At 40.7% G+C, this 27093-nt stretch overlaps 2 protein-coding genes across 6 annotated transcripts in view; one reads left to right on the forward strand and one right to left on the reverse strand.

The window, feature by feature from the left end:
* The window catches only part of EDEM2 (ER degradation enhancing alpha-mannosidase like protein 2), a 26393-nt gene extending 13700 nt beyond the window's left edge, over nucleotides 1–12693 (reverse strand). Inside the window, exons 1-7 of one of the 3 annotated variants that reach the window (XM_074347194.1) lie at nucleotides 12459–12693; nucleotides 12116–12226; nucleotides 10262–10301; nucleotides 7095–7200; nucleotides 3805–3849; nucleotides 3045–3170; nucleotides 689–900 (exon numbers count right to left, since the gene is read on the reverse strand). In XM_074347194.1, the coding sequence (XP_074203295.1) occupies nucleotides 689–900; nucleotides 3045–3170; nucleotides 3805–3849; nucleotides 7095–7200; nucleotides 10262–10301; nucleotides 12116–12226; nucleotides 12459–12565 (747 nt within the window). In that variant the 5' untranslated portion in view covers nucleotides 12566–12693. The other 2 variants (XM_074347195.1, XM_010960820.3) reach the window with 2 other exon arrangements.
* Nucleotides 11545–27093, forward strand: part of PROCR (protein C receptor) — a 23196-nt gene continuing 7647 nt past the window's right edge. The window contains exons 1-2 of one of the 3 annotated variants that reach the window (XM_074347199.1): nucleotides 11545–12018; nucleotides 15032–15179. In XM_074347199.1, the coding sequence (XP_074203300.1) occupies nucleotides 15072–15179 (108 nt within the window). In that variant the 5' untranslated portion in view covers nucleotides 11545–12018; nucleotides 15032–15071. The other 2 variants (XM_010960816.3, XM_074347198.1) reach the window with 2 other exon arrangements.

Raw genomic sequence — 27093 nt, forward strand, 5'->3', positions numbered from 1 at the left:
AGTTTCACTGGATTATCCAGTTGAGGAGCTGAAACCCACCTTAGAGATCACCTGGCCCAAAGTGTGTTAAATTTCCATGGGTTAACAGGTTTGGAGAAAAAAGGGAAGCTCTGGGGTCAGATAAGTTCTTGAAATGTTGAGGTAAGCAAAGTTAAGTAGACGTAGTTATCACAGGATTTCATAACCTTTAACCTGCTTATGTTCATTTGGACTCTCCAGAAAAGGGATTCTAGATACAGTGTGGCCCAATATTGACCAGGAATCATTTTTCCATAGAACAACCATTCAATGTTACTCAGAATTGGTTTTAAGAAATACAGTTTTATAAACAAAAAACAGTAAAAATGAGGGCCAGATAGGCTGACAATCTAAGGTCAGCGAGTGAGTCAGGGGCATGAAGCAGATGACCCACTTCCTAGAACTCAGAGAAGCTCAAGGAGTCAAAGCTTAACACAGCTCCCTTTCCTGCCAGAGGAAGTGCACTCAAGCTCTCCCCCTCTCTGTGCCAAAGCATGAATTAGAGGCTTGGTCTACTTTCGGTGTCATGAGCCTAAGTCTTGGACCACTCCTGAGGTCATCCTTAGTTTCCTTTGGCTGGATTCCAACTTATTGCTCAGAGCCCCAAGCCTCAAATGCAGGGGCCAAGGTGGTCCACTTGGCCAGACAGGAAGGATGGCAGCAGACTTACCAGCCCAATATCTGACCGGCTCTCCCAGAGGCGCATCAGAGCCACCCTGGCCACTTCTTCGAACACAGGGTCACCAGTGAGGCTGCTCAGGGTGGCAAATTCCACAATAAAGGTCCCGATTCCTGCCGTACAGGTGACAGGAGTCTCTCCTGGGTTCACGCCATGAAGCAGGTTCACTGTTCCATACGGCATGCCAGTGGGGGTCTGGAAGGCTGAACAATCGAAGAATTAAGAACCCAGACAGGAGCAGGGAGGTAGGGATGGCTGGACAGAGGCCCAAAGGCTGTGGCCTTGGCCAGCGCTTCCCTCTCTATCTTCTGAGTGATCTGCTAGAGACTGAGCCAGAGAAGGATAAATGTCACAACTGGAGGGCTTTTAGTGGCCACCTAACCCAGATGCCGCCAAAAACTGCTCCACGTGTCTTAGGCTCTTGCCTGTGGTGAGGAGGGAAGCAGTGGGCTACACTCTATGTTATCACTCTCTACACATGCTCACTTCAGCTAGAGCAGCTCTACTTTACTTATTTAATACAATGCCTTCAGAGGACAACTTTGTGTAAAGCAGATGGGCCATAAGCCATAGGCAGTAGTGCGGGCTGGTGTGACAATGAAGAAACTGATCATTTTTTTTTTTTAAGAATTTTTGAAACATTTGTTCAGTGTCCTTTTATTTATTTACTTTTATTTTTAATGAAGGTACTGGAGATTGAACCCAGGACCTCATGCATGCTAAGCATACGCTCTACCACTGAGCTATACCCACTGCCCCCCTGCCCCATTCATATCTTTTTAAAACACCATTCCGACCAAATGAAACATATCTGCAGACCATAAACAGAGGAGCCAGTTTAAGATCTCTGCTCTAAAGAAAGAACTTTAGGGGTCGTGGTATTAAAGGGGGAAAAAAGGATATAAACCACTGGACTGCTGATAAAGTTCAATCCTCAATTCACAGGTAGGAAAAGTCATGCTTATAAAGAGGTGACTCAAAGGTCACACAGAGAGAGCCAAATGGAGCTGGAAGGGGAATGACTGCCATATGCCCACTCCCTTTCCCCTCCCCCCCCCATAGGCCCAGGGCCCTGCCCACCCCACCCTAATGCCTCCCAGTTCAAGGCAAGGAACTTGCCAGAGGCAGAGATTTCCTCTCGAGCTGAAAGGTCAGACAACCCCAGAGAAACCAATGCGTCACCAAACTGTGAACAAGGTTGTCAAAACTTCCAAGAACCACGAGGTCCAGCAGCTTTACTGTAAGAGGAGAAGCCTGCTATCCGGCAGACGTAAGTGGCAAGCAAGGAGAATTCAAGTCATGACCAAGGAGGGTTCAAAGGAATTGTTCAGGGAAGTCAGGCAGGGTTAAAAAGACAGGGAGTGACCAATCCTGTTTCTCAGCCTGGATGGTAGATACATTGCTGCTGGCTTCAATATTTCTATTCTCAATACAAAAAAAAATTTTTTTAATGACCAAAATAAAACGAAGGGAGTGACTAGGCTGAGTTTCCTCTATGGACGAGTCACACCAGACATGATGTTTGTAGGGAGACATGCAGGCCATGAGCAAGATCAGAACCCAGCTTGCTCCAGTCTCCTCGGCTCTTCCCCAAGGATGAGAGGCAAGTACTGCGTGAAAGGGAGAAGGGAGATGGACAAGTGGCTGGTGGAAAGCACAAGGTGACGTGTTTGGGTGTGAACGGCTCTCAGAGCCTCCACCACACCCTGATGAGAACACAGTGTCCAACTGATGCAGCCGAGCCCAGCCACTGTCCCACTGGACAAACACTGAGGCTTGGCCTGCAGCCCTGGACACGGCTGAGCTACAAAACAAGTCGCTCTCATTTCAACTGTGTTTGAGATTCTCCAAGAACGTTTTCCTTTCTAACCTCATTTTATGCCTCCCCAAAGGGAGGCAGGAATAACAACACCCACTTGATAGACAGGGAAACTGACCGGGGGGAGGAAGGGTGGCTTGGTCAAAATATTGGCTGGCAGAGCTGAGTCTAGAACCTGAGGTCCCCAATGCTCAGACCAAGGTTCTTCTCTGGAAGCCTTTAATTCCAGCCATATGTGGACCTGGGAGGAGGCAAAAGCACTCACTGAAATAAGGGCAAGAGCCTTCCACACACCAGGCTGGCCTTCAGCCCTCCCTGCAAACAGTAATGAGGTCAGCTCATCCATCCTAGTTCAGCCCTCAAAATGCCCAGGACTCTTCTCCACATTGGATGCCTAGAGGTAGAAATACCAAGTTTCAGGTGAGAAACACCAGGAAATAAATAATTCAGCAATGTCACTCTTGTCTCCAGCAAGAGAAGCAGGACCTACTGGACTTCATCTCTGCCCCATCTTGGTGTGGGTCTTACCTGGGAGGAGTTTTCGGGCTGCCTCCTCAGCCATCCTCAGGAGAGGTCCAGAGCAGGGCCATCCGGCCTCCACTTCCACTCCAGCCTTCTTTGATAGCAGGTGAGCAGACAGAAGTCCTCCTACCACTACAGATGGTACAAAAGCCAAGCGTCAGAGTCCCAAAGACCTTCCCCTTGTGCAAATTAAACCTAAATACTTTGTTCGGTGGCTCACTGGGAAGGGGCTAGAGCCACCTAGAGACAGAATAGTCCTTAACCCACCAAATTGGTACAGTGCTAAGTTTACAAAGTTTTTTTTTCTTGGTGGGTCACAAAAACAATGGCTATCTTTTTTTTAGTCCCTACTGTACACCAAGCACTAGGTACTATCATGCCCTCTTCAGACGAAGATGCTGAGGTTCAGAGAGGTTGACTGACTTGCTCTGGATCATCCATCTAGTAGGTGGTAGAGCCAGGTCTGTCTGACTCCACTGCACTTGGTCCCAAAGCCCATACTCATTGTACTTGGTCACTGTCCTCCAAGCCCCCCAAGACCAAGGAAGGGAGAGAAGGATACTTATTACTTTCATTTTATTCATTTATCTATTTCAATATATTATATACTATTTAGGACATAAAAAGACACAAAGGGTATATAGCTGGAAATATGGCCAAACAGATATCTCAAATGGTCCTCCCCCTAAAAAAAATTAGTGACCTTGAGCTTCAGTTTTCCCCTCCTCCTGATCAACAAGGAATAAGAGACAAAGGCAGGACCTACCCAAAGTGTGGAGTCTGATAAAAGATCCCTCCATAAAACTGGGATCTGGAAGAAGTACATACTCCGTGTAAGGTTGAATTAATGAAAAATTGTGCTCTACACTGGAATCTGACACAACATTGTAAAATGACTATAACTCAATAAAAAAAAAAAGTTAAAGGTTCCTAACGCTCAGACCAAGGATCTTCTCTGGAAGCCTTTTATTCCAGCCATATGTGGGCCTGGGAGGAGCCTTCAGCCACATGGCAGTAGTAAATAAAATACATATCTGGAAAAACTCACATTCGACCAAGGCCTCAAAGAACCCCACAGATAAAGTCTAGACAATAAGCATACATTAAAATATAAACAGATCATGAAACATACACAGAAACAAAGCATTATGAGTAAGGGCCAGCAGAAAAAACAGCAAGACAAGACTTCAGATATTGGAATTATCAGACACAGAACACAAAATAAGTACGTGTAATATGTTTAAAGAAATAAAAGAAAGGTTGGAATACATGAGTAAGTAGCAAGAAATTATAAAAGTGATCAAGCCTATTTATAAAAGAACCAAACAGAATTTCTAAAAATTAAATATATAATAATTAAAATTTTTTTAATTTAAAATTATATAGATAGATTTAACAGCAGATAAGATATACCTGAAGAGAGGATTTGTGGGCTTGAAGACAAACTCAAAAAAAATTATTCAAAATGAAACACAGAGAGACAAAATGCTTTAAAAAAAATACAGAAGGGACCTGGAGGATACAGTAAGAAGGTATTATACATTTCTGATTGGAGTTCTAAAAAGAGAAGAGGTAAAAATGGGGGAGAGGCAATATTTGAAGAGAAAATAGTTCAGAATTTTCTAAAACTAATGAATATACCAATTCTTAGATCCAGGAATCCCAAGCAAAATAATAAAGAGAAATCCACATTTATATATATAAAATGATAAAAATGCAGAACACCACAGGCAAAAAAGCAGCCAGAGTCCATGTAATAGTGACTGTTAAAGCTGAGTGATGGGTACATCCAGTTCATTATACTGTTTTCTCTAGTTTTTTTGTATTTTTGAAATTTTCCAAACTTCAAAAAGTTGCCAAAACTTTAAAAAGTTTTTAAAAAGAGGGGGCAGTCAGAGTGAAGAGGAAAAAAAAAAACAGATTATCTACAAAGAAATAACAATTAGATGGACAGATTACTTCTCAACAATGACAATAAGATCAGAAGACAATAGAAAAATTTCTTCAACATGCTAAGACCAAAAAATCATCCACCGGGAGGTGGGAAGGCACTGGGATTTCAAAACGTAGAACAGATAAACAAGATTGTACTGTGTAGCACAGGGAAATATATACAGGATCTTGTGGTGGCTCACAGCGAAAAAGAATGTGACAATGAATGTACGTATGTTCGTGTATTACTGAAAAATTGTGCTCTACACTGGAATTTGACAAAACATTGTAAAATGACTATAACTCAACAAAAAATGTTTGTATATAAAAAAAAATCATCTGCCAGGAGCCATATGCCCTGCAAAAATATCCCCAGAGACCAAACAAAGACAATGAGATAAAGACATTTTCATACAAACAAAGCTGGGAAAGTTTGCCAAGAACACACCTGCACTAAAGGACATTCTAAAGGAAATACTTCAGGTAGAAGGAAGGGGATCACAGGTATAAGGTCTGAGACACAAGAAGAAAAGATGGCCCAAAAAGTGGTAAATATATGAGTAAATCTAAAACTTCAACTATACAGATCAACAATAATGTGTGGATGGCTTAAAACAAATAATTAAAATATGTAGCTATAGCATACAGGTAAGGATATCCTCAGAGCCAGGTTTTGTACTATTCAGGAGGAGAATAATTTTTCATTAATTTTAAATTTCGTTATGCTTGTTGAATTTTCTAGGAGAACTATTTAATCAGCTAGATACTGTGTGTAATTTCTAAGTTAGTAAGAGGAAAATGGAATAAGAGAATATGGAGTCAATCTAAAGAAGGCATAAAAAAGAAAAAGGACCTAAAGGAGATCAGATAAACAGCACAAAGTAGTACCATAGAAATGAATGCAAATACATCAGTAATTTCACTAAATGTAAATAGATTAAATGCTTCAGTTAAAAGAGGATTATCAGAATGGATAAACAAAATATAGTATGTAAATTACAAAAGATACGTTTAATCATAAAAATACAGGAAGACTGAAAATAAAAGAGAAGTAAAAGACACTCTGGGCAAATGTCAACCAAAAGAAAGCTGATATATATTCATATTAGAAACTAAGGTATAAAGACAACCTTAATTTATAGACGAGAAATCAAGCTCAGAAGTTCTCTGACACAGCAATGAGCATGGCCTCAAACTCTGGTCTGATTCTAAGCCAGGATTTCATACTGCTGTCCCTCTGCTCTCTAGTCTTTTTTTTTTTTTAATTATTTATCACATAACAGTAATAGAATCATTGCAAATTACATACAAAATAAAGATGATCAAAATAAGGAGGAAAAAAATGTAACTCTGCCATCCAGAGGTAACAGCTGTTAAGCCACTGGTGGTCTAGAAGCTCACTGAAAATAAGAGTTGTGCTAGCTTTGTAAGAATCATTGGGGATCTGCTAAAATACTGGTCCTAGAGCCAACCCAGAGATCCCAATTCATTAGATTTAGAGTGGAGTCTAGACATGTGAACTTTTTAAAAGGTCCCAAGTAGTTCTGATGGGCAGCCAGGTTTGGAAATTAATACTGTAGACTTGCACTGTGTAAAATGGTAATACAGTAATCATTAACCACTTGTCACTATTTAAAATTAAATTCATTAAAATAAAATGAAATGAAAAATTCAGCTCTTCAGTTACAGGAGACATATTTCAAATGTTCAATAGCCACATGTGGCTAGTAGCTACTGTACTGGACAACACAGATATAAAACATTTCCATCATCAGCACAGAAAGTTCTATTGGCAGAAAGCTCCAAGAAGGCAAGGATTACATCTTTCTTGCTCGTGGCTGAATGCCTAATACCAAATGTATGTTAAATACGTGAGTAATTTTGGCAAATTTCTCTTCAATCTTTTCTCTGTCCCCTGCTCACTTTCATGTCTGAAACGGATGAGCGATCCCAAGACCTCCCACTCCACCTTTCAGGAGGGAAGAAGAGCCCTGTCAGTCTGGTTTGAGTCAAGTGCCCTGGTAGGGCTGGCCCTTAAGATCCTATTTACCATCTCTTGGCTTACACAGAAGCCAAAATTCCACATTCTCCTTTCTTCCAAGGGCCGTAGAAGGCAGTCCTCACCTCGGATGTTGGTTTCAAACACAGAGGCGTTCACATCAATATCAAAGTCCACGTTGTCCTGGAGTACTTCAACCACTCTTTGGAATTCTGAGACATTCCCCAAAATCTGGAGGAAAGAGAAACCTGACAGTGAGGCTCTCAGGCTTGTAGGCACTGAAGATGCCAGATTCAGACTCTAGGACCCTATCTCATGTGACTCTCACTTATTTAACATAAGATTTGCAGTTTCTGTTCTAGGACTAATGATAATAGGAGAAAACACTGAGAGTTAATAATCATTCAGATTCAATATCAAGAGACTGGTTAAGGAAATTCTTCGGTACCAATTTAAGAATCCTTATGTACTTATATAAATGGAAATAATATAAGGAGCGTAGACCACATAAGGAAATCTTAGTTTGACATTTTCAGTGGGTATCTGTTGTTTTTAATCTTGTCACATTCATCCTTGTGGAAAATACTACAGGTTGGTTGGACCAATACTGATTTACAACTCCTTTACCCTTGTAGCTTCCAGCCATCAAGACTAGAAATCCAGATACTTGTTTTCTCAGCCTTCTTTGCTGCTAGAGGTGATTGTATAACCAGCAAATTCTGAGCCTTGAGAAGTCTACTGGGGGCACTTCTCAGAAAGCTTCTGTTTCCCTAATAAAAAGGGACAAGGCACAGCTGGCATGGCTTTTACTCTTGGACCATGAGGTACAAGCATGAGAATGAAAGTCAATATACTAATGATGGTAGAATGGAAGGATACAAAGAGCTTGGGTCCCTGATGGCACAGTTGAGCAGCTGACCCAGTGCTAAAGATTACCTTCCAATTCTCTTTTACTTGAGAAAATTACTTTTTGTTTAAACCATGAGCCAAATGCAATCCTAATACCTTTTATTCTGACAATAGTGCCCGTACTTTCCCTTGAGGAATCACCCTTCTTCTACAGTTACTCTTGGAATTAGAAGAAGCTGACTCCATCCCTTCAGCTCCAAGTATGGGCATTTCACCTGGACCAGCCAGCATTCTATATCCCTTGGCCACATGATGGGTTCAGGGATAGATGTGTGACCCAGGCCAGACCAATAAGACTCAGTCCCTGGAATTAATAGAAAAGGACTAATCCTCTCCACACACAGGTTACTGAATAAGTGGAATGGAAGTCTGGAGTTACTGTTGACTACCCTGCCAGCTTACAGAGAGCCTGAGAATACAGCCAGCAAAGAAGGCAGAAATAAGAGACAGAAAAAGAGATTCCTAATGACACTGTTTATCTGGAACCAGCTAGGACTCAGGCCAGTCTTTACCTAGACTTTTTAGTTATATGACTCAGTAAATTTTCTTCCTGTCTAAATCAGTTTGATTTGAGTCTCTGTCACTTGCAACCAAAATAATCCTATCTCAGCATTCAAGGACCTCTGATTTAGACCCAATCTATCCTTCTGACCACGTTTCTCATTGTTCAGCTACCCTAGTCTCACTCACTTCAGCAAAACTGGACCCGCTATTCCCTGATGTTCTGCCTTCAGGTGTGCTGTTCCTTCTACCAGAAATCACACCTTGTATCTTCCCATTTCCAAAACCAACCTATTGTCTAAATGTCACCTTCTCTAGGAAGCCTTTGATTCCTCCAGCTGAAATTAACCTCCTCTTCCTTTCAAAGACTCCAGTAAGTTTATCCCAACTCTTAGGGCATCTATTTCTTACCACATGTCAAGAATCTCTGCATAGGCAGGAGCCTCACTCACTCCGGCATTCCCCCAGAGTGCTGAGTGCAGTCCATGAAGCAATTACTTACAAAATGTTTGCTGAATGATTATATGAATCCTTCTCCACAATGCAGCCAGAGATCTTCTCAAAACAGAAATCTCATCATTTCCTGACCTCTACTTGAGTAATCCCAGTGGCCTTCCATTGCCCTCAAATTAATGATCCAAATCCTTCACATAGTGAACAAAGACTTGCATTATCTGATCCCTCTCTATCCCTCCAGCTCCACTTTGCTTCTTCCTTTTCCTTCTCCACATTTCAGCCAAACTGGCCTTCCTTTAACTCACTGCACTTGCCACACTCTCTCCTGCCACAAGGACTTTGCACACACAGGCTGTTCCCTCTGCCTGGCCACTTTTTCCACCCCTGCTTCCTGAGTCAATACTCACTTCTCCTTCAGATCCCAACTTAAGTATCATCTCACTACTTTAGGAAAGTCTTTCCTGACCCCCTCACTCTAGGTCGTTTCACAGAACCATGTTCCTTTCTGACACGGCACTCACCTCAATTTGTAATTATATATTCTTTAGGGTCATTCTTTGTTGCCCTCACTTAAATCATAAACTCCAGGAAAGCAGGGACCATGTCTGCTTAAACTCACCATCATAACTCCAGAGCTTAGCCCTGTGCTTGGTACACAGTTGGCCCTCAACAATAAATAAATATTTGATGGATAGATAATATACAAATTTAAGCCTAAAAAAAAGCAGCTAAATTATATCTATAGAGTGATCACAAAACTATCATGTAAATATTATAAAAATGAGTAGGGGTGACAGAGAACCAGAAATAGTGAAATAGGGGGAAAGGTATGAAAATCTTTCTTGTGGTCTTTTTAAGGATGATGGTTAAAGCTTGGAATCATACAGAACTGGGTTCAAGTCCTAGCCCTGCCGTTTAATAACTGTGCACCCCAGCCAAACCATTCCCCCTTTCTATAGCATCAGATTTCTCAGCTGCAAAAAGAGATAAGGTACTTATCTCATGGGGTTGTTGGAAGCAATAAACAAGATAACACATGTAAAGCGCTTAGCACAAGCCCTACATGTAACACACTAACTGGTTACTGTCAGCATTTTTATTACTGAATTGACCATTAGAATGTAAGCCTCTGAAAACAAAGAGGGTATCAAAGCTTCTGTATCCCCCACAGAGTTATACAGGCTTATCATAGTTCTGTGTTTATAAGGTCCTCTAGAAACATTTGCTGCATAAATGAATCTGAATAAGTTGGAATTCATCATTTTCCTCTAGCTGGGCATCCAGAACCCGATGGTTCTAGAATCATAAGATGAAAAATAATAGGGCTAGGTGAAGAACTCATTTTTCACCCACAGTCAAGCTGCCAAAAGAGGAAGGATGTAGGTTATGCAATGTTGGAGAAAAAAGGAATAGATGAGACACTTACCAGCAAGGTGTCCAGAGCATCAATTAGAGTCAAGGAAAAACTGTGAAAGGACAAAAAAATCCCAGCTGCTTAGTAAGAAAATCAAACATCAAAAACTAAGGCTGCCCCAGATCAGACACTCCAAAAACTAACAAGAAAGGCACAGCAATATCTCTGCCAGTCCTACTGGCAGTCACAACAGAGAAGCCAGTGAAAATTGCTGGGAAACTCTGACCCATTTAAGGCACCTGGGAGGTGGGCTGCTGTGGCTGACTGTAGTTGAACATATCACCTACATTCTCTGGCATTCTCCTCTGCCATAGGGAGGCAGTATAAGATTGTATCTCAGAGCACAGGAATTTCCACATCTAGGAATTTATCTCACAGTGTGCAGAACTGTATGCTTGAGAACACTCATGGCAATATTGTATTTAGAACAGCAAAAAGCCAGAAATAACCCAAATGTACACCAGTTGAAGAGTGATTAACTAAACTGTAATACATTCAAACAGTGCAAAACAATGAGGTTGTCAAAAAGATTGTTATCAAGAGTTCTGTGGGCTAATGTGAAGATACTTAAACTGTGTATCTTTTAACTGTGTAAATGAAAATGACAAGGTACAGAAGAGGCTGTGTCGTATGTTTCTAACGGTATCTTCAAAAAGAGACATAGACAGAAAGCAGATTAGTAGTTTTTTGGCTCAGTGGTGGTGGAGGAATTAACTATAAAGGGCCACAAGGGAACTTTTTAGGGTGACAGAAATGTTCTCTACCTTGACTGTGACAGTGGTTACTATACACTTTAAATGGGTGCATTTTAGGTAAGTTACACCTTTAAGAAGTTAACTTAAAAACACACACATATACATACCTATATGATCATATAAACCAAAAGTATTTCTGGAAGGATATACAAGAAAGTTAACAGTAGTTGGAGTTCTAGGGCGTGGGAGATATTTATTTTTTATTATGTGACATTCACTGCTTGAATTTGCCATTTGCTTGTATTACTTTTTTCAACTAAAAAAACAAAAACCAGCACAAATTTTGTCTAGTTTACTTCTCTAGTCCTTAGCATATTCATTTGTAAAACAGAAATAACAGCACTTAACTCCTGGGGGTGCTAATTAAATGAGATGACACAAGTAAAATGGTTAGCACAGTGTTTAATCAATATCATCTTCAGCTAAATGCAGATTCCTCCCTCACTCAGCAAGGAAAAATACAGCATCCCATCTCTCATATATTTTTACTCTAGTGGAAGTAAGAAAGACAAACTAACAGACAAGTGAAATGATAGTATCAGAGAGTGAGAAGTGCCAGGAATAAAACAGGTGATTTGTGAGAGTGACCTGTTGGGGTTGGATAGTTAGGGGAACTGATGCTGAGGTGACATTTTGAGCTGAGATCTCAAGAAGCAGTCAGGGATGTGAGGGGGAAGTGTGTTTCAGTTACACTAACAAAGGCTCTGAAGTTTCCTGTTTGGGAGAGTTACATCCCCTCCTGGGCCTGTTTGCCCACTTATAACATGAAGGGGTTGGGTCTTCTGACTTCTGGAAGCCCTTCCACATATCCTAGACTCCAAGGATTTGCCCAGATCCCAACAGCTGATGCCTGTTACTGTTATGGCGGAAGCCCAGAGGTCCAGCCCACCAGGCTACCCCAGGCTTTTTCCACGATGGGATCCAACTTTCCAGGAGGCTGGGTGGATCCTGGTGTTGCTAGCCTGAACTGGAAAGAACGCGATCTCACCCTGGCTATGAGCTTTTCCGGAAACGGTAAGGAGACCATGAAGCCACCAGCCCCAGCAGACCCGCCCGCCTAGGACCGGACGGCCAGATCAAGGCCACCCCTTTGTTCCTCCCCTTGCACTACCTGCCCCAGGTGTCGTGCCCGTCACAGGTGAGAGGTCGCAGTTCGTCGTAGGGAAAGGCATTCTCCAGGTAGCTGTCGTAGGCGTGGTAGAACATGGCTTTAACTCGCTCCCTGGGGCGGGGTACGAGAAATAAGGCAGGGGACCACCAAACGAAACGAGACAGGGGAAAAGAAAAAAAAATAAGGCGGAAAATGGGAATCAGCACCTGATTTCTGCCGGGAGCCCAGTGGCGGGGTCCAAACAGGTCAGGATGGGGGTCCTGGGATGGAGGGAAAGGAAAGGGACCGGGTCTGCGCTTCCCATTCCCCAACTACGGAAAGTTGGGAGACTGGCCCCCTTCACCTGTAGTGGGCGGGGTCGGGCGCGGTGCCATCGGGGCCCGGTGCACCATGGTGCAGGGGCAGCAGCACGCAGAGGAGGCCAAACGGGACGAGCAGCCGGAAAGGCATAGAGTTCGTGTACTGTCAGCGCAGCCGCCGCAGCAGCAGCCACAACCCCCAGCTCATCCTGGGAACCTCTGCCGGTTCTTCCGGGAATTCGCGCCATGGCGCATGCGCGCTGATGAATCAACCACTCACTTCCGGACTACAAGCCCCAGTGTGCAATGGGCGGCGGAACCCAAGCTAGGAGCATGTGGGATATATAGTCGGTGAAGCTGAGATCAACGTGTCTCAAAGACAGTGGGTATTACAAATACTAGTATTAATTAATGTCTTAGCAACAACATTTTTTAAGCTTTTATTTTTATTTAATTATTTTTTATTAAAGTGTAGTTGATATACAATATTATATGTTACAGGTGTATAGTATAGTGATTCTGGTTTTAAAGGTTATACTACATTTACAGTTACTATAAAATACTGGCTATTTTCTCTGTATTGTACAATGCATCCTTGTGGCTCGTTTATTTTATACATAATAGTTTGTACCTCTTAAGCCTCTGCCCCTATCTTGCCCCTTCCCCCTTGCCTCTCCCCACTGGTAACCATTAGTTTGTTCTCTTTATCTGTGAGTCTGTTTCTTTTTTTTGTTATATTGACTAGTTTGTTGTATTTGGGGGGAGAGGGGAGGTAATTAGGTTTTTCTTTTTTTTTTTTCAATGGAGGTACTGGGGATTGAACCCAGGACTTCGTGCATGCTAGGCATGCACTCTACCACTGAGCTATACCGTCCTGCCTAGTTTGTTGTATTTTTTAAATTCCACATATAAGTGATATCATACAGTATTTTTCTTTCTCTGTCTGACCTATTTCACTTAGCATAATACCTTTCAAGTCAATTCATGTTGTTGCAAATGGCAAATTTTCATTCTTTTTAATGGCTGAGTAGTATTCCATTGTATATGCATATACCACATCTTCTTAATCCATTCATCTGTTGATGGACTTTGGTTGCTTCCATATCTTGGCAAACGTAAATAATGCTGCTATAAACATTGACGTGCATATATCTTTTCAAATTAGTGTTTTTGTGTTCTTCCAGGAATGGAATTGCTGGGTCATGTGGTAGTTCTATTTTTAGTTTTTTGAGAAACGTCCATACTGTTTTCCACAGTGGCTGCACGACAAACAATGTACAAGGGTTCCCTTTTCTCCACATGCTTGCTAACATTTGTTATTTCTGTGGTTTTTGTTTGTTTTTTGATGAAAGCCATTCTGCAGGTGTGAGGTGATATCTCATTGTGGTTTTGATTTGCATTTCCTTGATGATTAATGATGTTGAGCATCTTTTCGTGTACCTGCTGGCCAGCTTCACGTCCTCTTTGGAGAAATTTCTATTAAGGTCTTCTACTTATTTTTTAATTGGGTTGTTTGTGTTTTTTGATGTTGAGTTATATGAGCTGTTCATATATTTTGGATATTAACCCCTTATCTGTTGTATCATTTGCAAATATTCTCTTCCATTCAGTAGATTGTCTTCATTTTGTTGATGGTTTCTTTAGCTGTGCAAAAGCTTTTAAGTTTGATTAGGTCCATTTGTTTATTTTTGCTTTTGTTTCCGTTGCATTAGGTGACTGATCCAAAAAAAAATGCTAAAATTTATGTCAAAATTTATGTGTTTTTTCTAGGAGTTTTATGATTTCCAGTCTTACATTTAGGTCTTTAATCAATTTTGAGTTTATTTTTGTACATGGTGTTAGAGAATGTTCAAATTTCATTCTTTTACATGTAGCTGTCCAGTTTTTCCAGCACCACTTACTGAAGAGACTGTCTTTTCTCCATTGTATATTCTTGCCTCCTTTGTCATAGATTGACCATAAGTGCATGGGTTTGTTTCTGGGCGCTCTATTCTGTTTCATTGATCTATGTGTCTGTTCTTGTGCCAGTACCATACTGTTTTCATTACTGTAGCTTTGTAGTATAATCTGAAGTCAGGGAGCATGATTTCTCCAGCCTTGTTCTTCTTCCTCAAGATTGTTTTGACTATTCAGGGTCTTCTGTGTTTCCATACAAATTTTAAGATTATTCATTCTAACTCTGTGAAAAAAGCCATTGATATTTTTATAGGGATTGCATTGAATCTGTATATTGCCTTAGTATGGCCATTTTAACAATATTAATTCTTCCAGTCGAAGGAAACAGTACATCTTTCTATCTGTTTGTGTTGTCTCCAGTTTCTTAGCAACATTTTTAAGCACTTATTGTGTACTAAGACTGTACGGAGTACTTTAAATATATTATCTCTTTTTTCTTAACTGCATGCTTATTAAGCATGAAGGCAGAGACTGGCAGGGATTCAATATTTATTGAGTGGATGTATGTAAAGATGGATGAAGAATGTCCAGCCTTTACCATAAGTAAGCATATTAAGTTTCCCAAACCAGTTCCCAGCTAATTGTGTAAGGTACAACTTACTTCCATTTATTTGTCCAAAGCTGCCACCCTTGAGATTTTTGGAAATCCCTTCCGTTCTAGGTATTCGTGAATTCTTGACATTCCTCTCCTCCCATTTGGGATGGGGTCACATCATCACAGTCTCTTCAGTCTCCATCCGAAGGAAGAAGCTTCCCCCTCCCGATTCCCTGGACCATCTCAGTGGTTGCAGCCCAGAAGTTTATTCCAGGTGAGAATGAAGACCCTGGGGCACTATAGCTTTGAGAAGGTCAAGACCCACTTTTCCATTTTCCTTCGTGCAAGTTCCCAGAGTTTGGTCAGTATCTTAGACCAGAGCAACACCCATGACTTTGGGCAGCGCGATGTGCCATAGAATCAACCCTGGATTTGAAGTGAGACCTGGATTTCAATCCCAGCTTTACCACTTAAAGCCTCTATTTGTGACCCTAGGCAGGTATTCCCCTTCTCTGAACCCAGCTTTTTCATCTATAAGTGAGGAATCTGAACAAATGAATCTTTGAGGTGCTCTTAACTTGAGCTTTCTGTAATGCTAGAATTGGCTATCCTCTTTTCTGCTGAAAAAGAGTCAGAGGGAAGTCGCAGCTCAGTTCTTTGAGTTGGAATGAAGGTACATTTGGTCTCCTTTGGTCCAGCATCCTTGAAATTATCACTCAGATAAATGTCCTGAAATGCCATCATGTCAGTAGATACAAGAATTAAAACCCTGACTTAACCCAGAGAGCTTGAGGTAGTACAATATAGAGGCTTAAAGTGTGGGCTTTAGATTTGAGCATACCTGAGTAGGAATACTAGTTCCATCCACTAGTGTGGTCCCACCAGCTTTCCTTCTGAGCCTCATTTTACTCATCTATAACTAAGAATAATATTAGTATCTACCTAATAGGATTATAAGGGTTCATTGAGCTATTACACGTAAAGTGTTTGTCACAGTGCCTGGCAGAAGAAACACATAAAAAATATTGGGATGCTTTTGGAAACTCTTCTTGGAAGTGCCAGATGGGAAAGGAGATAATAATAAACTGAGACTCAGATAAACAGCACAGGAGTACATATTAGTTTCTTGTGACTACTGTAACAAATTACCACAAACTTGGTGGCTTAAAACAACAGAAATGTATTTTCTCACAGTTCTGGAAGTCAGAAGTCTAACATTAGTTTCTGTGTGCCAAAATCAAGATGTTGGCAGGGCCACAGTCCCCCTGGAGGCCCGAGGGAAGAATCTGCTCCTTGCTTTTCTAGCTTCTCTTTGAGAAGGGAATGTTGTTGGAATTCCATGGCGTGTGACCATATCACTCCAATCTCTGCCTCTGTGTTCACATCACCTCCTCCTCTGCAGGTGTGTGTCACAGCTCCCTCTGCCTTTCTCTTATAAGGACTCATGTGATTGCATTTGGGGCCCACCTGGATAACACAAGGTAACCTCCCATCTCAAGATCTTTAACCTAAACACATCTGCAAAGACTCTTTTTCCAAATTTGGTATACTTACAGATTCCAGGGATTAAGATCTAATTATCTTTAGGGGGCCATTTTTTTTAGCCCAGCACAAGTACTAAACACTTTTCAGGTCTGGGCCCTTCCATGCTATGAAACTCGTCCAGGCCTAATTATCCTTCTCCATATAAGTCCTATAGCTTATCTTTTTGTCTCCATTCAAAAATGTTTGCACAGAGAGTGGGGCCAGGTTGCCTAGATCTGGTAATGATAGGTCTCTTTCATGGGGGGGGGGGGGTGGATAGGGAAGTAATTAGGTTTGTTTACTTAATTATTTCTTAATGGAGGTGATGGGGATTGAACCCAGGACCTTGTGCATGCTAAGCAAGCACACAACCACTGAGCTATATGCTCCTCTGACAGGTCTCTTTCCATGAGCAAGACTGCTCAATTTTCATAATTTTTCTGTCTTCTTTTTCTAGCCTGATGACAATATGCATTTCCACACTGTCATGGAACAAATATGATGATGACTTATATTTTCACAGTGTATATGGCTGATTTTATGGTTTCTCATGAGAAAAAAATCTTTTTTTTTTTTTAAACCTTCTGGATCGTTTAGGTCTCTTTTCTCCTAGCTTTACCTCTCACTCTGTGGTCACATTAGAGTCTAGAAAGTTATAGTCCACGAGAGAAGTGTCAGTCTTGAATATTTACTCATGAAGACACTCATAGTAAGTTGCCTAATCACTCTGAACCTTAATTTCCTGATTCAAAATCTGGAAGTTGACAATGCTGTAAAGGATTTCTGGGGATTAAATGGGATAGTGGTGAAAATTCTAGCACAGCGACTAAAACATATTAACTTCCTAGTAAATATTCTCTTCCTTACCCCCATTCCTCTTTTTCAAAAAAACAAAAGTAAGGGTGTATTAATTAGTTCCATTTATTGAACATCAGCCCCTAATTATCCAAGGTGATATAGGCAATACTTTCTGCCCTCAAAAGTTTGAAGCATATTGTTGGGCATACAATGAAGATTACAAAGTAGTCAAGCCATAGACCTTTCCCTTGAAGTGCTTGCAATTTTGATAGAAACAAAAGATGTCTTTTGGAAAATACTTGGAATTACAGAGTGGTCAAGTCTTCTGTGGGTGTCTGGAGGACACTCAGATTGTATCAATAGCCAAGGTCAGTTTTCTTGGACTCTGTGCCAAGTGGAACAAGCCTTGGACTTGTGGTCAGAAGGCCTTGGTTCTCATACTGGTTTAGTCACTGTCTCTGTGTGATCTTGGGCAAGTTACTTTCCATTTTGGGGATTCAGTTTCCAAATCTGGAAAATGAGAGGATGCGACTACCTCTCAGGACAATGAAAAATATTAACAGATTCATAGTTATTGCAAAAAAAAGTCAGAAAACAGAATTCAACACACACCAACTGCAGAAAATTTCCCCTGAAACAATCATGAAGCAGAATAAAACTGTAGGACGACACTTCAAGTGAGATTTGATTATTTGCAAACTGAATAATAATAGTAGGAAGAAGAAAAAGAAGAGAGAGAAGGAGAAGAAGGCAGCCAAAATGCATTATTAATACCAAGCATTTACGTAGCATTTACTATGTCCCACGCACTATTCTTGGTACTACATGCATCAGCACCGTTGGTCCTTACCACCATCCTCTGAGACAATAGTATTATTATTACCATTTTAAAGATTTAAAAAATTGAGGCACATATCTTAGAAACTGAAGAGAGGTTTAATAACAACCAATGTCTCACAGTGAGTAAGTGGTAGAGCCAAGATTTGGACTGAGACAGTCTATACTCTACTGCATTGATGAAGTTAATGACAATTGTATAAATAAAAGACAATGAAGAATTAAAAAGTGGAGATCTGATTGACTTTTGCAGTGTCCCCTAGCTTTAGCTTCATGTGACTCTACATTCAACATTACCTTCCTTTTTGCTGGAAAGAGTAAACATTTCATTTCCCTGAAGCTGGATTCCAAGGCATTTTAGTTCTCTTTTGACCCAATACTCTTGACTACTTTTAGCAGGGAAATATCTGGGAATTCCTATTCTAGCATCTAGAAGTCATGTGGTTCAAGAAGATTCTCCCAATTCGCAGAGCAGAGCTTGCATCCTACATACTTACAGACTGCCAAGAAATAACTAGTTTATTCCTAGAAATTTCCCTTCTCTTGCTTTACAGAAATGCTTGAATTTCCCCTGTCCCCAGCATATCCAAATTTTACAGCACGTCAGAGCCCCAGACACATTTTGTAACATTCATGTTCCACATAAACTTGGACCTGTGGGTAAATCTGCCTAGAGAAAACTAGTCATCCTGGTTATACTTAGGAAAATACAGAATCAAGAAGTAACCACAAATGGTCTCACAGTCTGGTCAGTCCCAGACCCTGAGTCAGATTACAATCTTTGAGTATCTCAAGCCCTGAGAATGGTGTCCAACCCAAATGGGCAATTCAAAACAAAAATAATCTTATGCTATAAAAAAGGGAGGTGACAGCCAAAAGATGGAAGCAAAGCAAGCATCCATCAATGGATGACTGAATAAACAAAATGTGATATAAATACAATGGAATATTATTCAGCCTTAAAAAGGAAGGAAATTCTGACACATGCTACAACTTGGCTGAACCTTGAGGACATGATGCTAAATGAAATAAGCCAGCCACAAAAGAACAAATATTGTATGATACCACATATATGAGGTACCTAGAGTAGTCAAATTCACAGAGACAGAAAACAGAAGGGTTGCCGGGGCTGGGGATAAGGGCAATGTGTTATTATTTAAGAAGTACAGAGTTCCAGTTCTGCAAGATGAAAAGAGTTCAGGAGATGGTCGATGGTGATGGTTGTACAACATTGTGACTGTACTTAATGCCATTGAAATGTATATTTAAAATGGTTAAAATGGTAAATTTTATGTCATATGTTTTTAACCACAATTTTCTACATTGAAAAATGGGGAAAAATAAATAAATGGATAGTGGTGCAACAAATTTATGATTTTTTCCCCATGGTATCTACTTCTCTGTCTTTTTGGAAATATCCAGTACTTTCAAAAATTTTTTGTTCTTATGGGGAGAGGGGTACATACCTGCTTTGCTGATGCCCAAAGCAGATCCTTTCTCTGCCTATTTAATGATACAGAATTAGCCCAATGCCACCCCAGGCTGAGGGAAGGAAGAGCATAGGATCCTATGGGGTACCCGCCTCAGTCTACCCACTCTGTAGGTCCCAAACTCTGACACCAGAGAGAAGGAACAAAGCCTAGTAGAGTGAAAATCCTCTCAGCAAATATTAATTGAGAGCTTTATAATAGTAACAGTGTCTGTTAAACTAAACTTACCAGTGTTAAGAAAACTATCTAAAACATGTGACTAAAGTAAAACGATGATTACATGACCTTTTGATGTCACAATAGAGCATTGATTAGCGAGTCTACTTAAGAGTCATCTGCCCCTGAAGAGAAATTCAACATTATTTACACAACTGATGAGGGCCCAGACATTTTACAATTCTGTAACGTAGTGAGATATGATGATTTCCTTTTCTGTCTGGTAGAGAAGATAATCCTAAAGGTTACAGTTTTATTACCCTGGAAGACATTAATCCATTTGTATATAATTTAGCAATCTCATTTCAAGATTTTTCTTTTTTCATTGAATATAAAACCCCCAGTTTTAATATTCTATTTTGAACTGGCTTGGTCATCCTGCTTGTCCCCTTATTAATGAGTTAAATGAAACTCTGACCTATGCTCACTGTCTATTTGCATGAGAATTATGTTTTTTAACATGCTGTGAAGTGCTTGACCCAGGGTCTGCCATTCAGTGTCAAGGATACTCCGCATGTTAAAAACATCCCCTTTGAGGGAATTTCTGTTTTATCCCCATTTCCCAGATGAGAAATCTGGTGCACAAAAAAGATGAAATAATTTTTGAAGGGCCAATTATGTGCCAGGCATTTTGCTGGTCACAATTTTCTTTCCTTCCCTGGATGTCCTATGTGCTGGTTCATCCATCCAATAAATATCTATTTAGCATTTACCAGGTGCCATGTACTCTGCCAGCCTCATGTTACAGAAATGTTAAAACATATTCCCTGTCCTGCTTTTGGTATGAAGGAGAGATGCTTAAATAGATAATTCTCATGGAAAGAAGTGAGGGTTGTGATAAGGGGAAAGAGAGGGCTATAGTAGAACCAAGGGAAAAGCCAACACAGGCTAGTGGGCAGAAAGTCAGGGAAGGCTTCCTGGAGTCAGTGACTCCTACTCTAATAGGTGTTAGGTGGACCAAAGAAGGGGGTGAGAATTACCTCCAGATAAAGTCTCAATTCCTTACTGTAGTATGACAGACTCTTCATCAGACACCTGCTTACCTTTCACATCACTTCTCCCTCCTCACCACCTATTCTGTTTCGGCCACGCTTAAGAAGTACCAATTTCTGAAGCATGTTATATCCTTTCTCTTGTCATCTTATATTCTTTTGCACCTTCTTCTCCCTCTACTGAAACAACTCTTCCCCACACCTGCCCTACCCCCACTCCCATCCATCAGTTGTCCTGCAGGACCAGCTTAGGCATCACCTCCTCAGTGAAGTCTAGTCTGACCCTCAGGCTAAGTCAGAGGAATCCACTCTCACAAGCTAAATGCCCCCCATGCTCCCCAGCCCCAGTCCTCCACCGCCCTAGCCCTCTGTCTAAATACTTATCACACTGTATTATCATTGTCTGTCTATATGTCTATCTCCCCTGTTTGACTGTCTTGTCTGCTTCCTGAGGAGGGATCTTGTCTGCTTCACCACACAGGAAGTGCTCAATAAATGCCCACTGACTGAAAGAATGAAGCAGCATATGAACAGCTTTAGAGGAAATCAAGGAAGATGAGATGGCTCTCAGAAGCTCTTGGAAATGACCTGTGAGCAGTTCAGAGTAAGAGAAGCATAGAGTGTAGTAGCCATGGACTAAGATAACAAAAATAATACATGCCCAGAGCTGTACTAAGGGATTCACGTCTAACATCCTATTCTCACAACTCTAAGAGACAGGTGGCAGGCCCTCAATCCAACAGCCAGCAAGTGGCCAAGCTGAGATGTGAGCCCAGGCAGCTTTACCCCAGATCCCATCCTCTGTGTTACACTCGATACCACCTCTGCTCTGGGTTCTGCGAGAAGGGAGTGGGCTGAGAAGAGGGCACCAAAATGCCCTGCAGGAGTTTATAGTCCAGGAGAGAAGACAAGGGGATAGAAGGTGACAATATAGTTACAATGCAGCTACAACAGGAGGCAACATTTTATTGGCTTTGTGAGAAGAGTGTTGTAGTGAGGGGCATCTGGGAAGGCTTTCAGAAGGAAGTGGTATCTGAGCAGGGCTTTAAAAGAGTGGGGAAGGTCTGGGGAAGTCTAGAGAAAAGCAGCAGAAGAGTAAAATATATATAAAAAGGATAATCCCTCATGAAGAAGTTGTCCTCGGCAATGCAAGTTTAGTTTAACACTAGTCACTTAACTCATTTGCCACATTAGCAAATTAAAGATGGAAAATCACATGATCATTTTATCAGCTAATGATAAAGGCCTTGAAAAACTCAAAACATTTATGACAAAAACTCAGCAAACTAGGAATAAAAGAACTCTTCCTTAATCCAATAAAGGGTATATATTTTTTAAAAATAGAGCAAACATGATATTTAATGATTAAAATATTAAAAATCTTCCTTTTTAAGCCAGGAAAATGACAAGAATACTCACTTATATTTTCTATCATTTCTATTCAACATGGCACTAGAAGTCAGAGACAGGACAATAGGTTATGAAAAAGAAACTGTATAAAAATTAGAAAGGAAGAAATAAAGCTGTCACTATCTACTAGTGATATGCCTATGCATATAGAAAATCCAAAAGAATGTACAAATAATTATTGGAATAAATAAAAGAGTTAATTTTTTTAAAAGAGTTAATTAAGATTTTTAGATACAAAAGCAATGCAACAAAATTATCAGTATTTCTATATATCAGCAATAAGCAATTAGAACACGAAATTTCTTTTCAATAACATTTTACAATATGAAAGACCTGGAGAAAAATCTGACCAAGGGTGGGCAAGATATCTAGAAGAGAAACTTAGCTAACTCTGGGAGACACCAAAGGAGATGTAAATAAATGAAGAGATATAGTCTATTATGCATTGGATAACTCAGTATTGTGAAGATGTCAATTTTCCCCAAAGCCATCAATTGCAATACCAACTAAAATTCTATCCACTTGGTAAAATAATTCTAAAATTTATGTATGGAAGTTCAATATTCAAAAATAGCCAAGACACTCTTGAAGAACAAGGTGGGAAGACTTGACCTGTAAGATATAGATATGTATTATAAGTCTATACAATTTCAATAGGTCATTGAAACAAAAGAATCACTTCTACTCAAGTCAGAGAAGTCACTGCAGATCAGTAAGGAAGGGCAGACTTTCAATAAGCGGTGCTGGGACAACCAGATATCCACATTAAGGAAATTCATCTTGACCTTTATTTCATACCAGACACCTAAAGGTGAAACACAAAACTATAAAGCTTTTTAAAGTAAATAGAATATCTTCATGACCCCAGGGTAGGGAAAGATGTCTCACACAGGCACAAGAAGCATGAACTAATAGAAGAGATGATAAAATTAACCATCTTAAAATTTGGAACATCTGTTTATCTGAAGACAAGATGAAGAAAGGGAAAAGATAACATTTGTGTGCTCTGTGTTTAGGAAACCGAGAGGAGCAGATTTGGCTGAGACTGGAATACATGGAAAGATAAGGCTGGAAAGATGCGTTGGAGCCAAGCCCAAACACCAGGTTCCAACCACTTGCTAGGCAGGCAAGAGCCGGAATCATTCTGACTGTACAGGTTTCTTTTCACATTTCCTAAGTTGGGATGTGGGAGTGGGTACAGGAGGAAATCTTGAGTAAGATTCATATCTATTCCTTTGCCTCCCCTTCAGGAAATCCTACTTCACGTCCACCCTCCATTCTTCCTGCTGCAGGGTCAGTTCTGTCTGTCCCCCCTAAGGCCAAGTTCCTTTCTTATGTCTCCTACCTACCGAATAGGTACTATGTTCTGGCACTTTGTATGAATCATCTCATTTTTCCTCTTAGGATCGTCTCTAATAGCTACAAAAGCATGTTTGGGATACAGCTCACCTGCATTTGAGTCCCAGATCTATCTTTACTAGTTGGGTATCTTCCAGCAGGTCAGTTCACTGTTCCGTGCCTCTGTGTCCTTATCTGTAAAATGGGAGTAATGGCCGTGTCGTCAAACTTCTCGTAAGGCACTAGTGAGAATAAAACACAAGTACTCTGCTGACTTCATATGGTTCCTAGCACACTGTCAGCTCCCAATACATGCTATTATTACTATTCCCTGTCCTAAGGGGGCAGTGATCTCTGAAGGGACCACACCTTGTTATCTGTTGTTATATGAGTTGGGCCTGGCTGGTGAAACTGCCTATCTTCAGTAGCTGACAGAGAGGGAGAGGCCTGGTCCTCTGAAGTCAAGCTGGGCACACTGCCAGTTCCTAGCTCAGCCTGCGGCCCTGGCAGGGCCTCTCCTCACCCTTAGGAGCCACACCAGTGCTGACCCCCACTCAGCTTCCTGTCTCCCTTATCTTCCCCAGCATGTGCTTTCTGGAGTGGGAAATGCTACTACTTACTTCCTTCACTTCCCTTTGCTCAACAGGACCCTCATTCTTTAGGGCTCAGTAAATCCCAGCGGCTGGCCCTGTGCCCACTCTGCTCTGTGGTTTTCTGCCCCTCGGTCTCCTGGGCCAGATGCAGCAGAGGCTCTGGCTCCAACTGCAGCATTTCTTGTCTCTTCCCCACCCCCAACCCTGGGCTTAGAGGGGGGATGGGGACACCCCTCAAGCTGCCCCCAACTCACTAGCTTCCCTACCCCCGATACTCTCTTCCTTCTCTCTGTACCCAATCCCATACCCCTATCCTCTTTGAGCTCAAATCTCTGCTCTGCACTTCTCGACTCATCCAAAAAGCTTCTGTGCTTTAATAATCTAACCTGTCACACGGAGAAAATAAGCCTGGTGCTGTCTGCCCAGAGGAAGCAATAAAGGCCTAGCACTCAGTACAAAGTTTTGGCATGTTTTATATTACATATAACAGAAATATTCAAGCATTGCGGAAGTATGTGTTCAAAACTATATTGATGGAGTGATCTCTCCCAATTTTGAGATACTATGTGGTTGTTAAATTCACAAACTTTGGCATGAGAGAGATGTAGGTTCAAATTATAGCTTCTACTGTATGACCTTAGGTAAGTCACTCTCTCTCTCAAAGCCTTTTTTAGTAAAATGTTAATGGAACCTACCTGGTAGGGCTGGCATATGAATGAAGTGAGATGATTTATGTAAAGAATTTAACACTGTTCCTAGCCAAGATAAAAGTGACCTATGATAATAGTTGTTGTCACTGCTATTTAATTTTCAGGGCACGGTGTGTAAGGTGCGTGTTTGGGAAAGAGCTATTGATGATGTCACTTACCTCCACCGCAGATCTCAGTGTGGTGAGCCCTGTGCATACTGGTGTGGATCCTCTTTAATCCCAGTGACCCAGGCCCTACCTGCTTAGATGGAAGACTCACAGCCCCCAATTTCAAACTGGTTCAATCCTGTACTTTATTACCCTCCATCCCAAAGCACCCTCCTAGCTCACAAGGGAGAAAAAAGGCAAAGCAAAAATGTACAAACTCACTAGGAATCAGATGAAGCAAAGTAAAACCAAAACAAAGTGCCATTTTCCACCCAATCATCTGACAATGCCAAGGGCTGGCAGGAAAGAGGAGAGAGGGAAATCTCACCCACTCACTGAGATATAAATTTGGCCCAACCTTTTTGGAAAGCAGTTTGGCAATATCTAGTCAAACTGAAGACACACATACCCTATGACTCAGGAATTCCACTTCCAGGTTTGCACCTACAAAAACTCCCACATATGCACAAGAAAACGTTTACAAGAACATTCATACCAGCACTGTTCATAATAGCAAAATACTGGGGAGGGGGCAGAAGAGGGGGAATCTGTATTTATCTATTCTTCTGTTGTTAGACACTAAATTCCAGTGTAGTCATAAGATAGCATATTCTAGAGCAGTGGAAATTAATGGACCTACACATGGCAACATGGATGAATCTTATTAACATATCAGGTGAGGGGGTGGGGGCATAGCTCAGTGGTAGAGCGTCTGCATAGCATGGGTGAGGTCCTGGGTTCCATCCCCAGCACCTCCACCAGAAAGAAGAAAATCAATGAAATTCAAAAAAAAAAAAAAAAAAAGCCAGGTAAAAAAAGCAAGTTGCAGAAGCACATGAGCACTTCAATACCATTTACATAAAGTTCAAGCTATGAAATATACTACATATTACTTAGGGATATATGCACATGTCATATAAGTATACAGAAATATAAGGATGTAAAAAATAGGAAATTCTGATTCGTGGTTACTTTGGTAGTGGGGCAGGGGTGTGAGAGACACGATGGAGAGGAGTACCGAGGGGGCTTCAATTAAATTGCTAATATTTTGTTTCTTATGCTGCGTGGTAGGGACATGTATGTTTGTAATAAAATTCTTCAAGCATGAGTTAATTCTTCAAATATAAAGTGTTTCATAATAATTTTTTATAAAAGGCAAGACAATATAATTGGCAGTGATTTAAGTCCTTCCGCTTTTCCTAAGTCACAGTCCAGGAAAACAAGGTCCCCATTCTCCTTCTGACTAGACCATTTTGATAAGCTGGAAAAACACTTTGTCATTTCTACATTGATTTGCAACAACTGAGAGGTGAGAATGGACACTCTTGCATATATTCTGCTCAGAGAATGGGAGCCTGGTACATGCCCAGGGCTTTCTCCAACTCTACTATGACATTATCTCTCCCTCCAAGAAACAGTGTATAAAATAAAAAATCAGAATCCCCCTCACAGCCCTTTATCTAATCCCATTCCCCAGAGGTAATCTCTATTGAGGGTACCCTTCCAGCATTTTTCCTATGCATATACAAATACATAGATAAGCACATACAAATTTTTGCATCTAAGAATCGAATTATATACGGATTACTTGGACAGAAATAAAAAATTTAAACTAAAAATAGATGGAATTATACTATACATATCATTCCATACTTCTTTTTCATTTATCAATGTTTCCTGTCAACACATCCACTCATAATGATCTGCCATCTTCTTCGACCACAATTTGTTACTTAAACTTTTATTTTTAATTCAACAAAAGATATATGATCACATTCTAGATGCAAATTTTCCAAACAATACAGATCGACTGATAAAACCCTTCACAAAATAGGGTGAAAAAGACTTTCACAAGATTGCCATCCCTAACTCTTAATCTCAGGACCCTCCCTGGAGATAAACCACTGCTATATTTGATGTACATCCTTTCAGATTCATTTACTCCCATAAAAAACTAGGTTGTTTTGTTGTCGTGTGTGTGGCTGACACATAAATGGTTCTAAACTGTATATAATATTCTGTAACTTACTCTTGGAGGTTTATATCGTAACTCTCTCATGACTGACTCATTCAGTCATTCATTAGCTGATATTTATTATATTATTTATTATGTGCACTATTCTAGATACAGTAG

This window comes from Camelus bactrianus, chromosome 19 (genome assembly GCF_048773025.1).
Source record: "Camelus bactrianus isolate YW-2024 breed Bactrian camel chromosome 19, ASM4877302v1, whole genome shotgun sequence".
Taxonomy (NCBI): Eukaryota; Metazoa; Chordata; class Mammalia; order Artiodactyla; family Camelidae; genus Camelus; species Camelus bactrianus.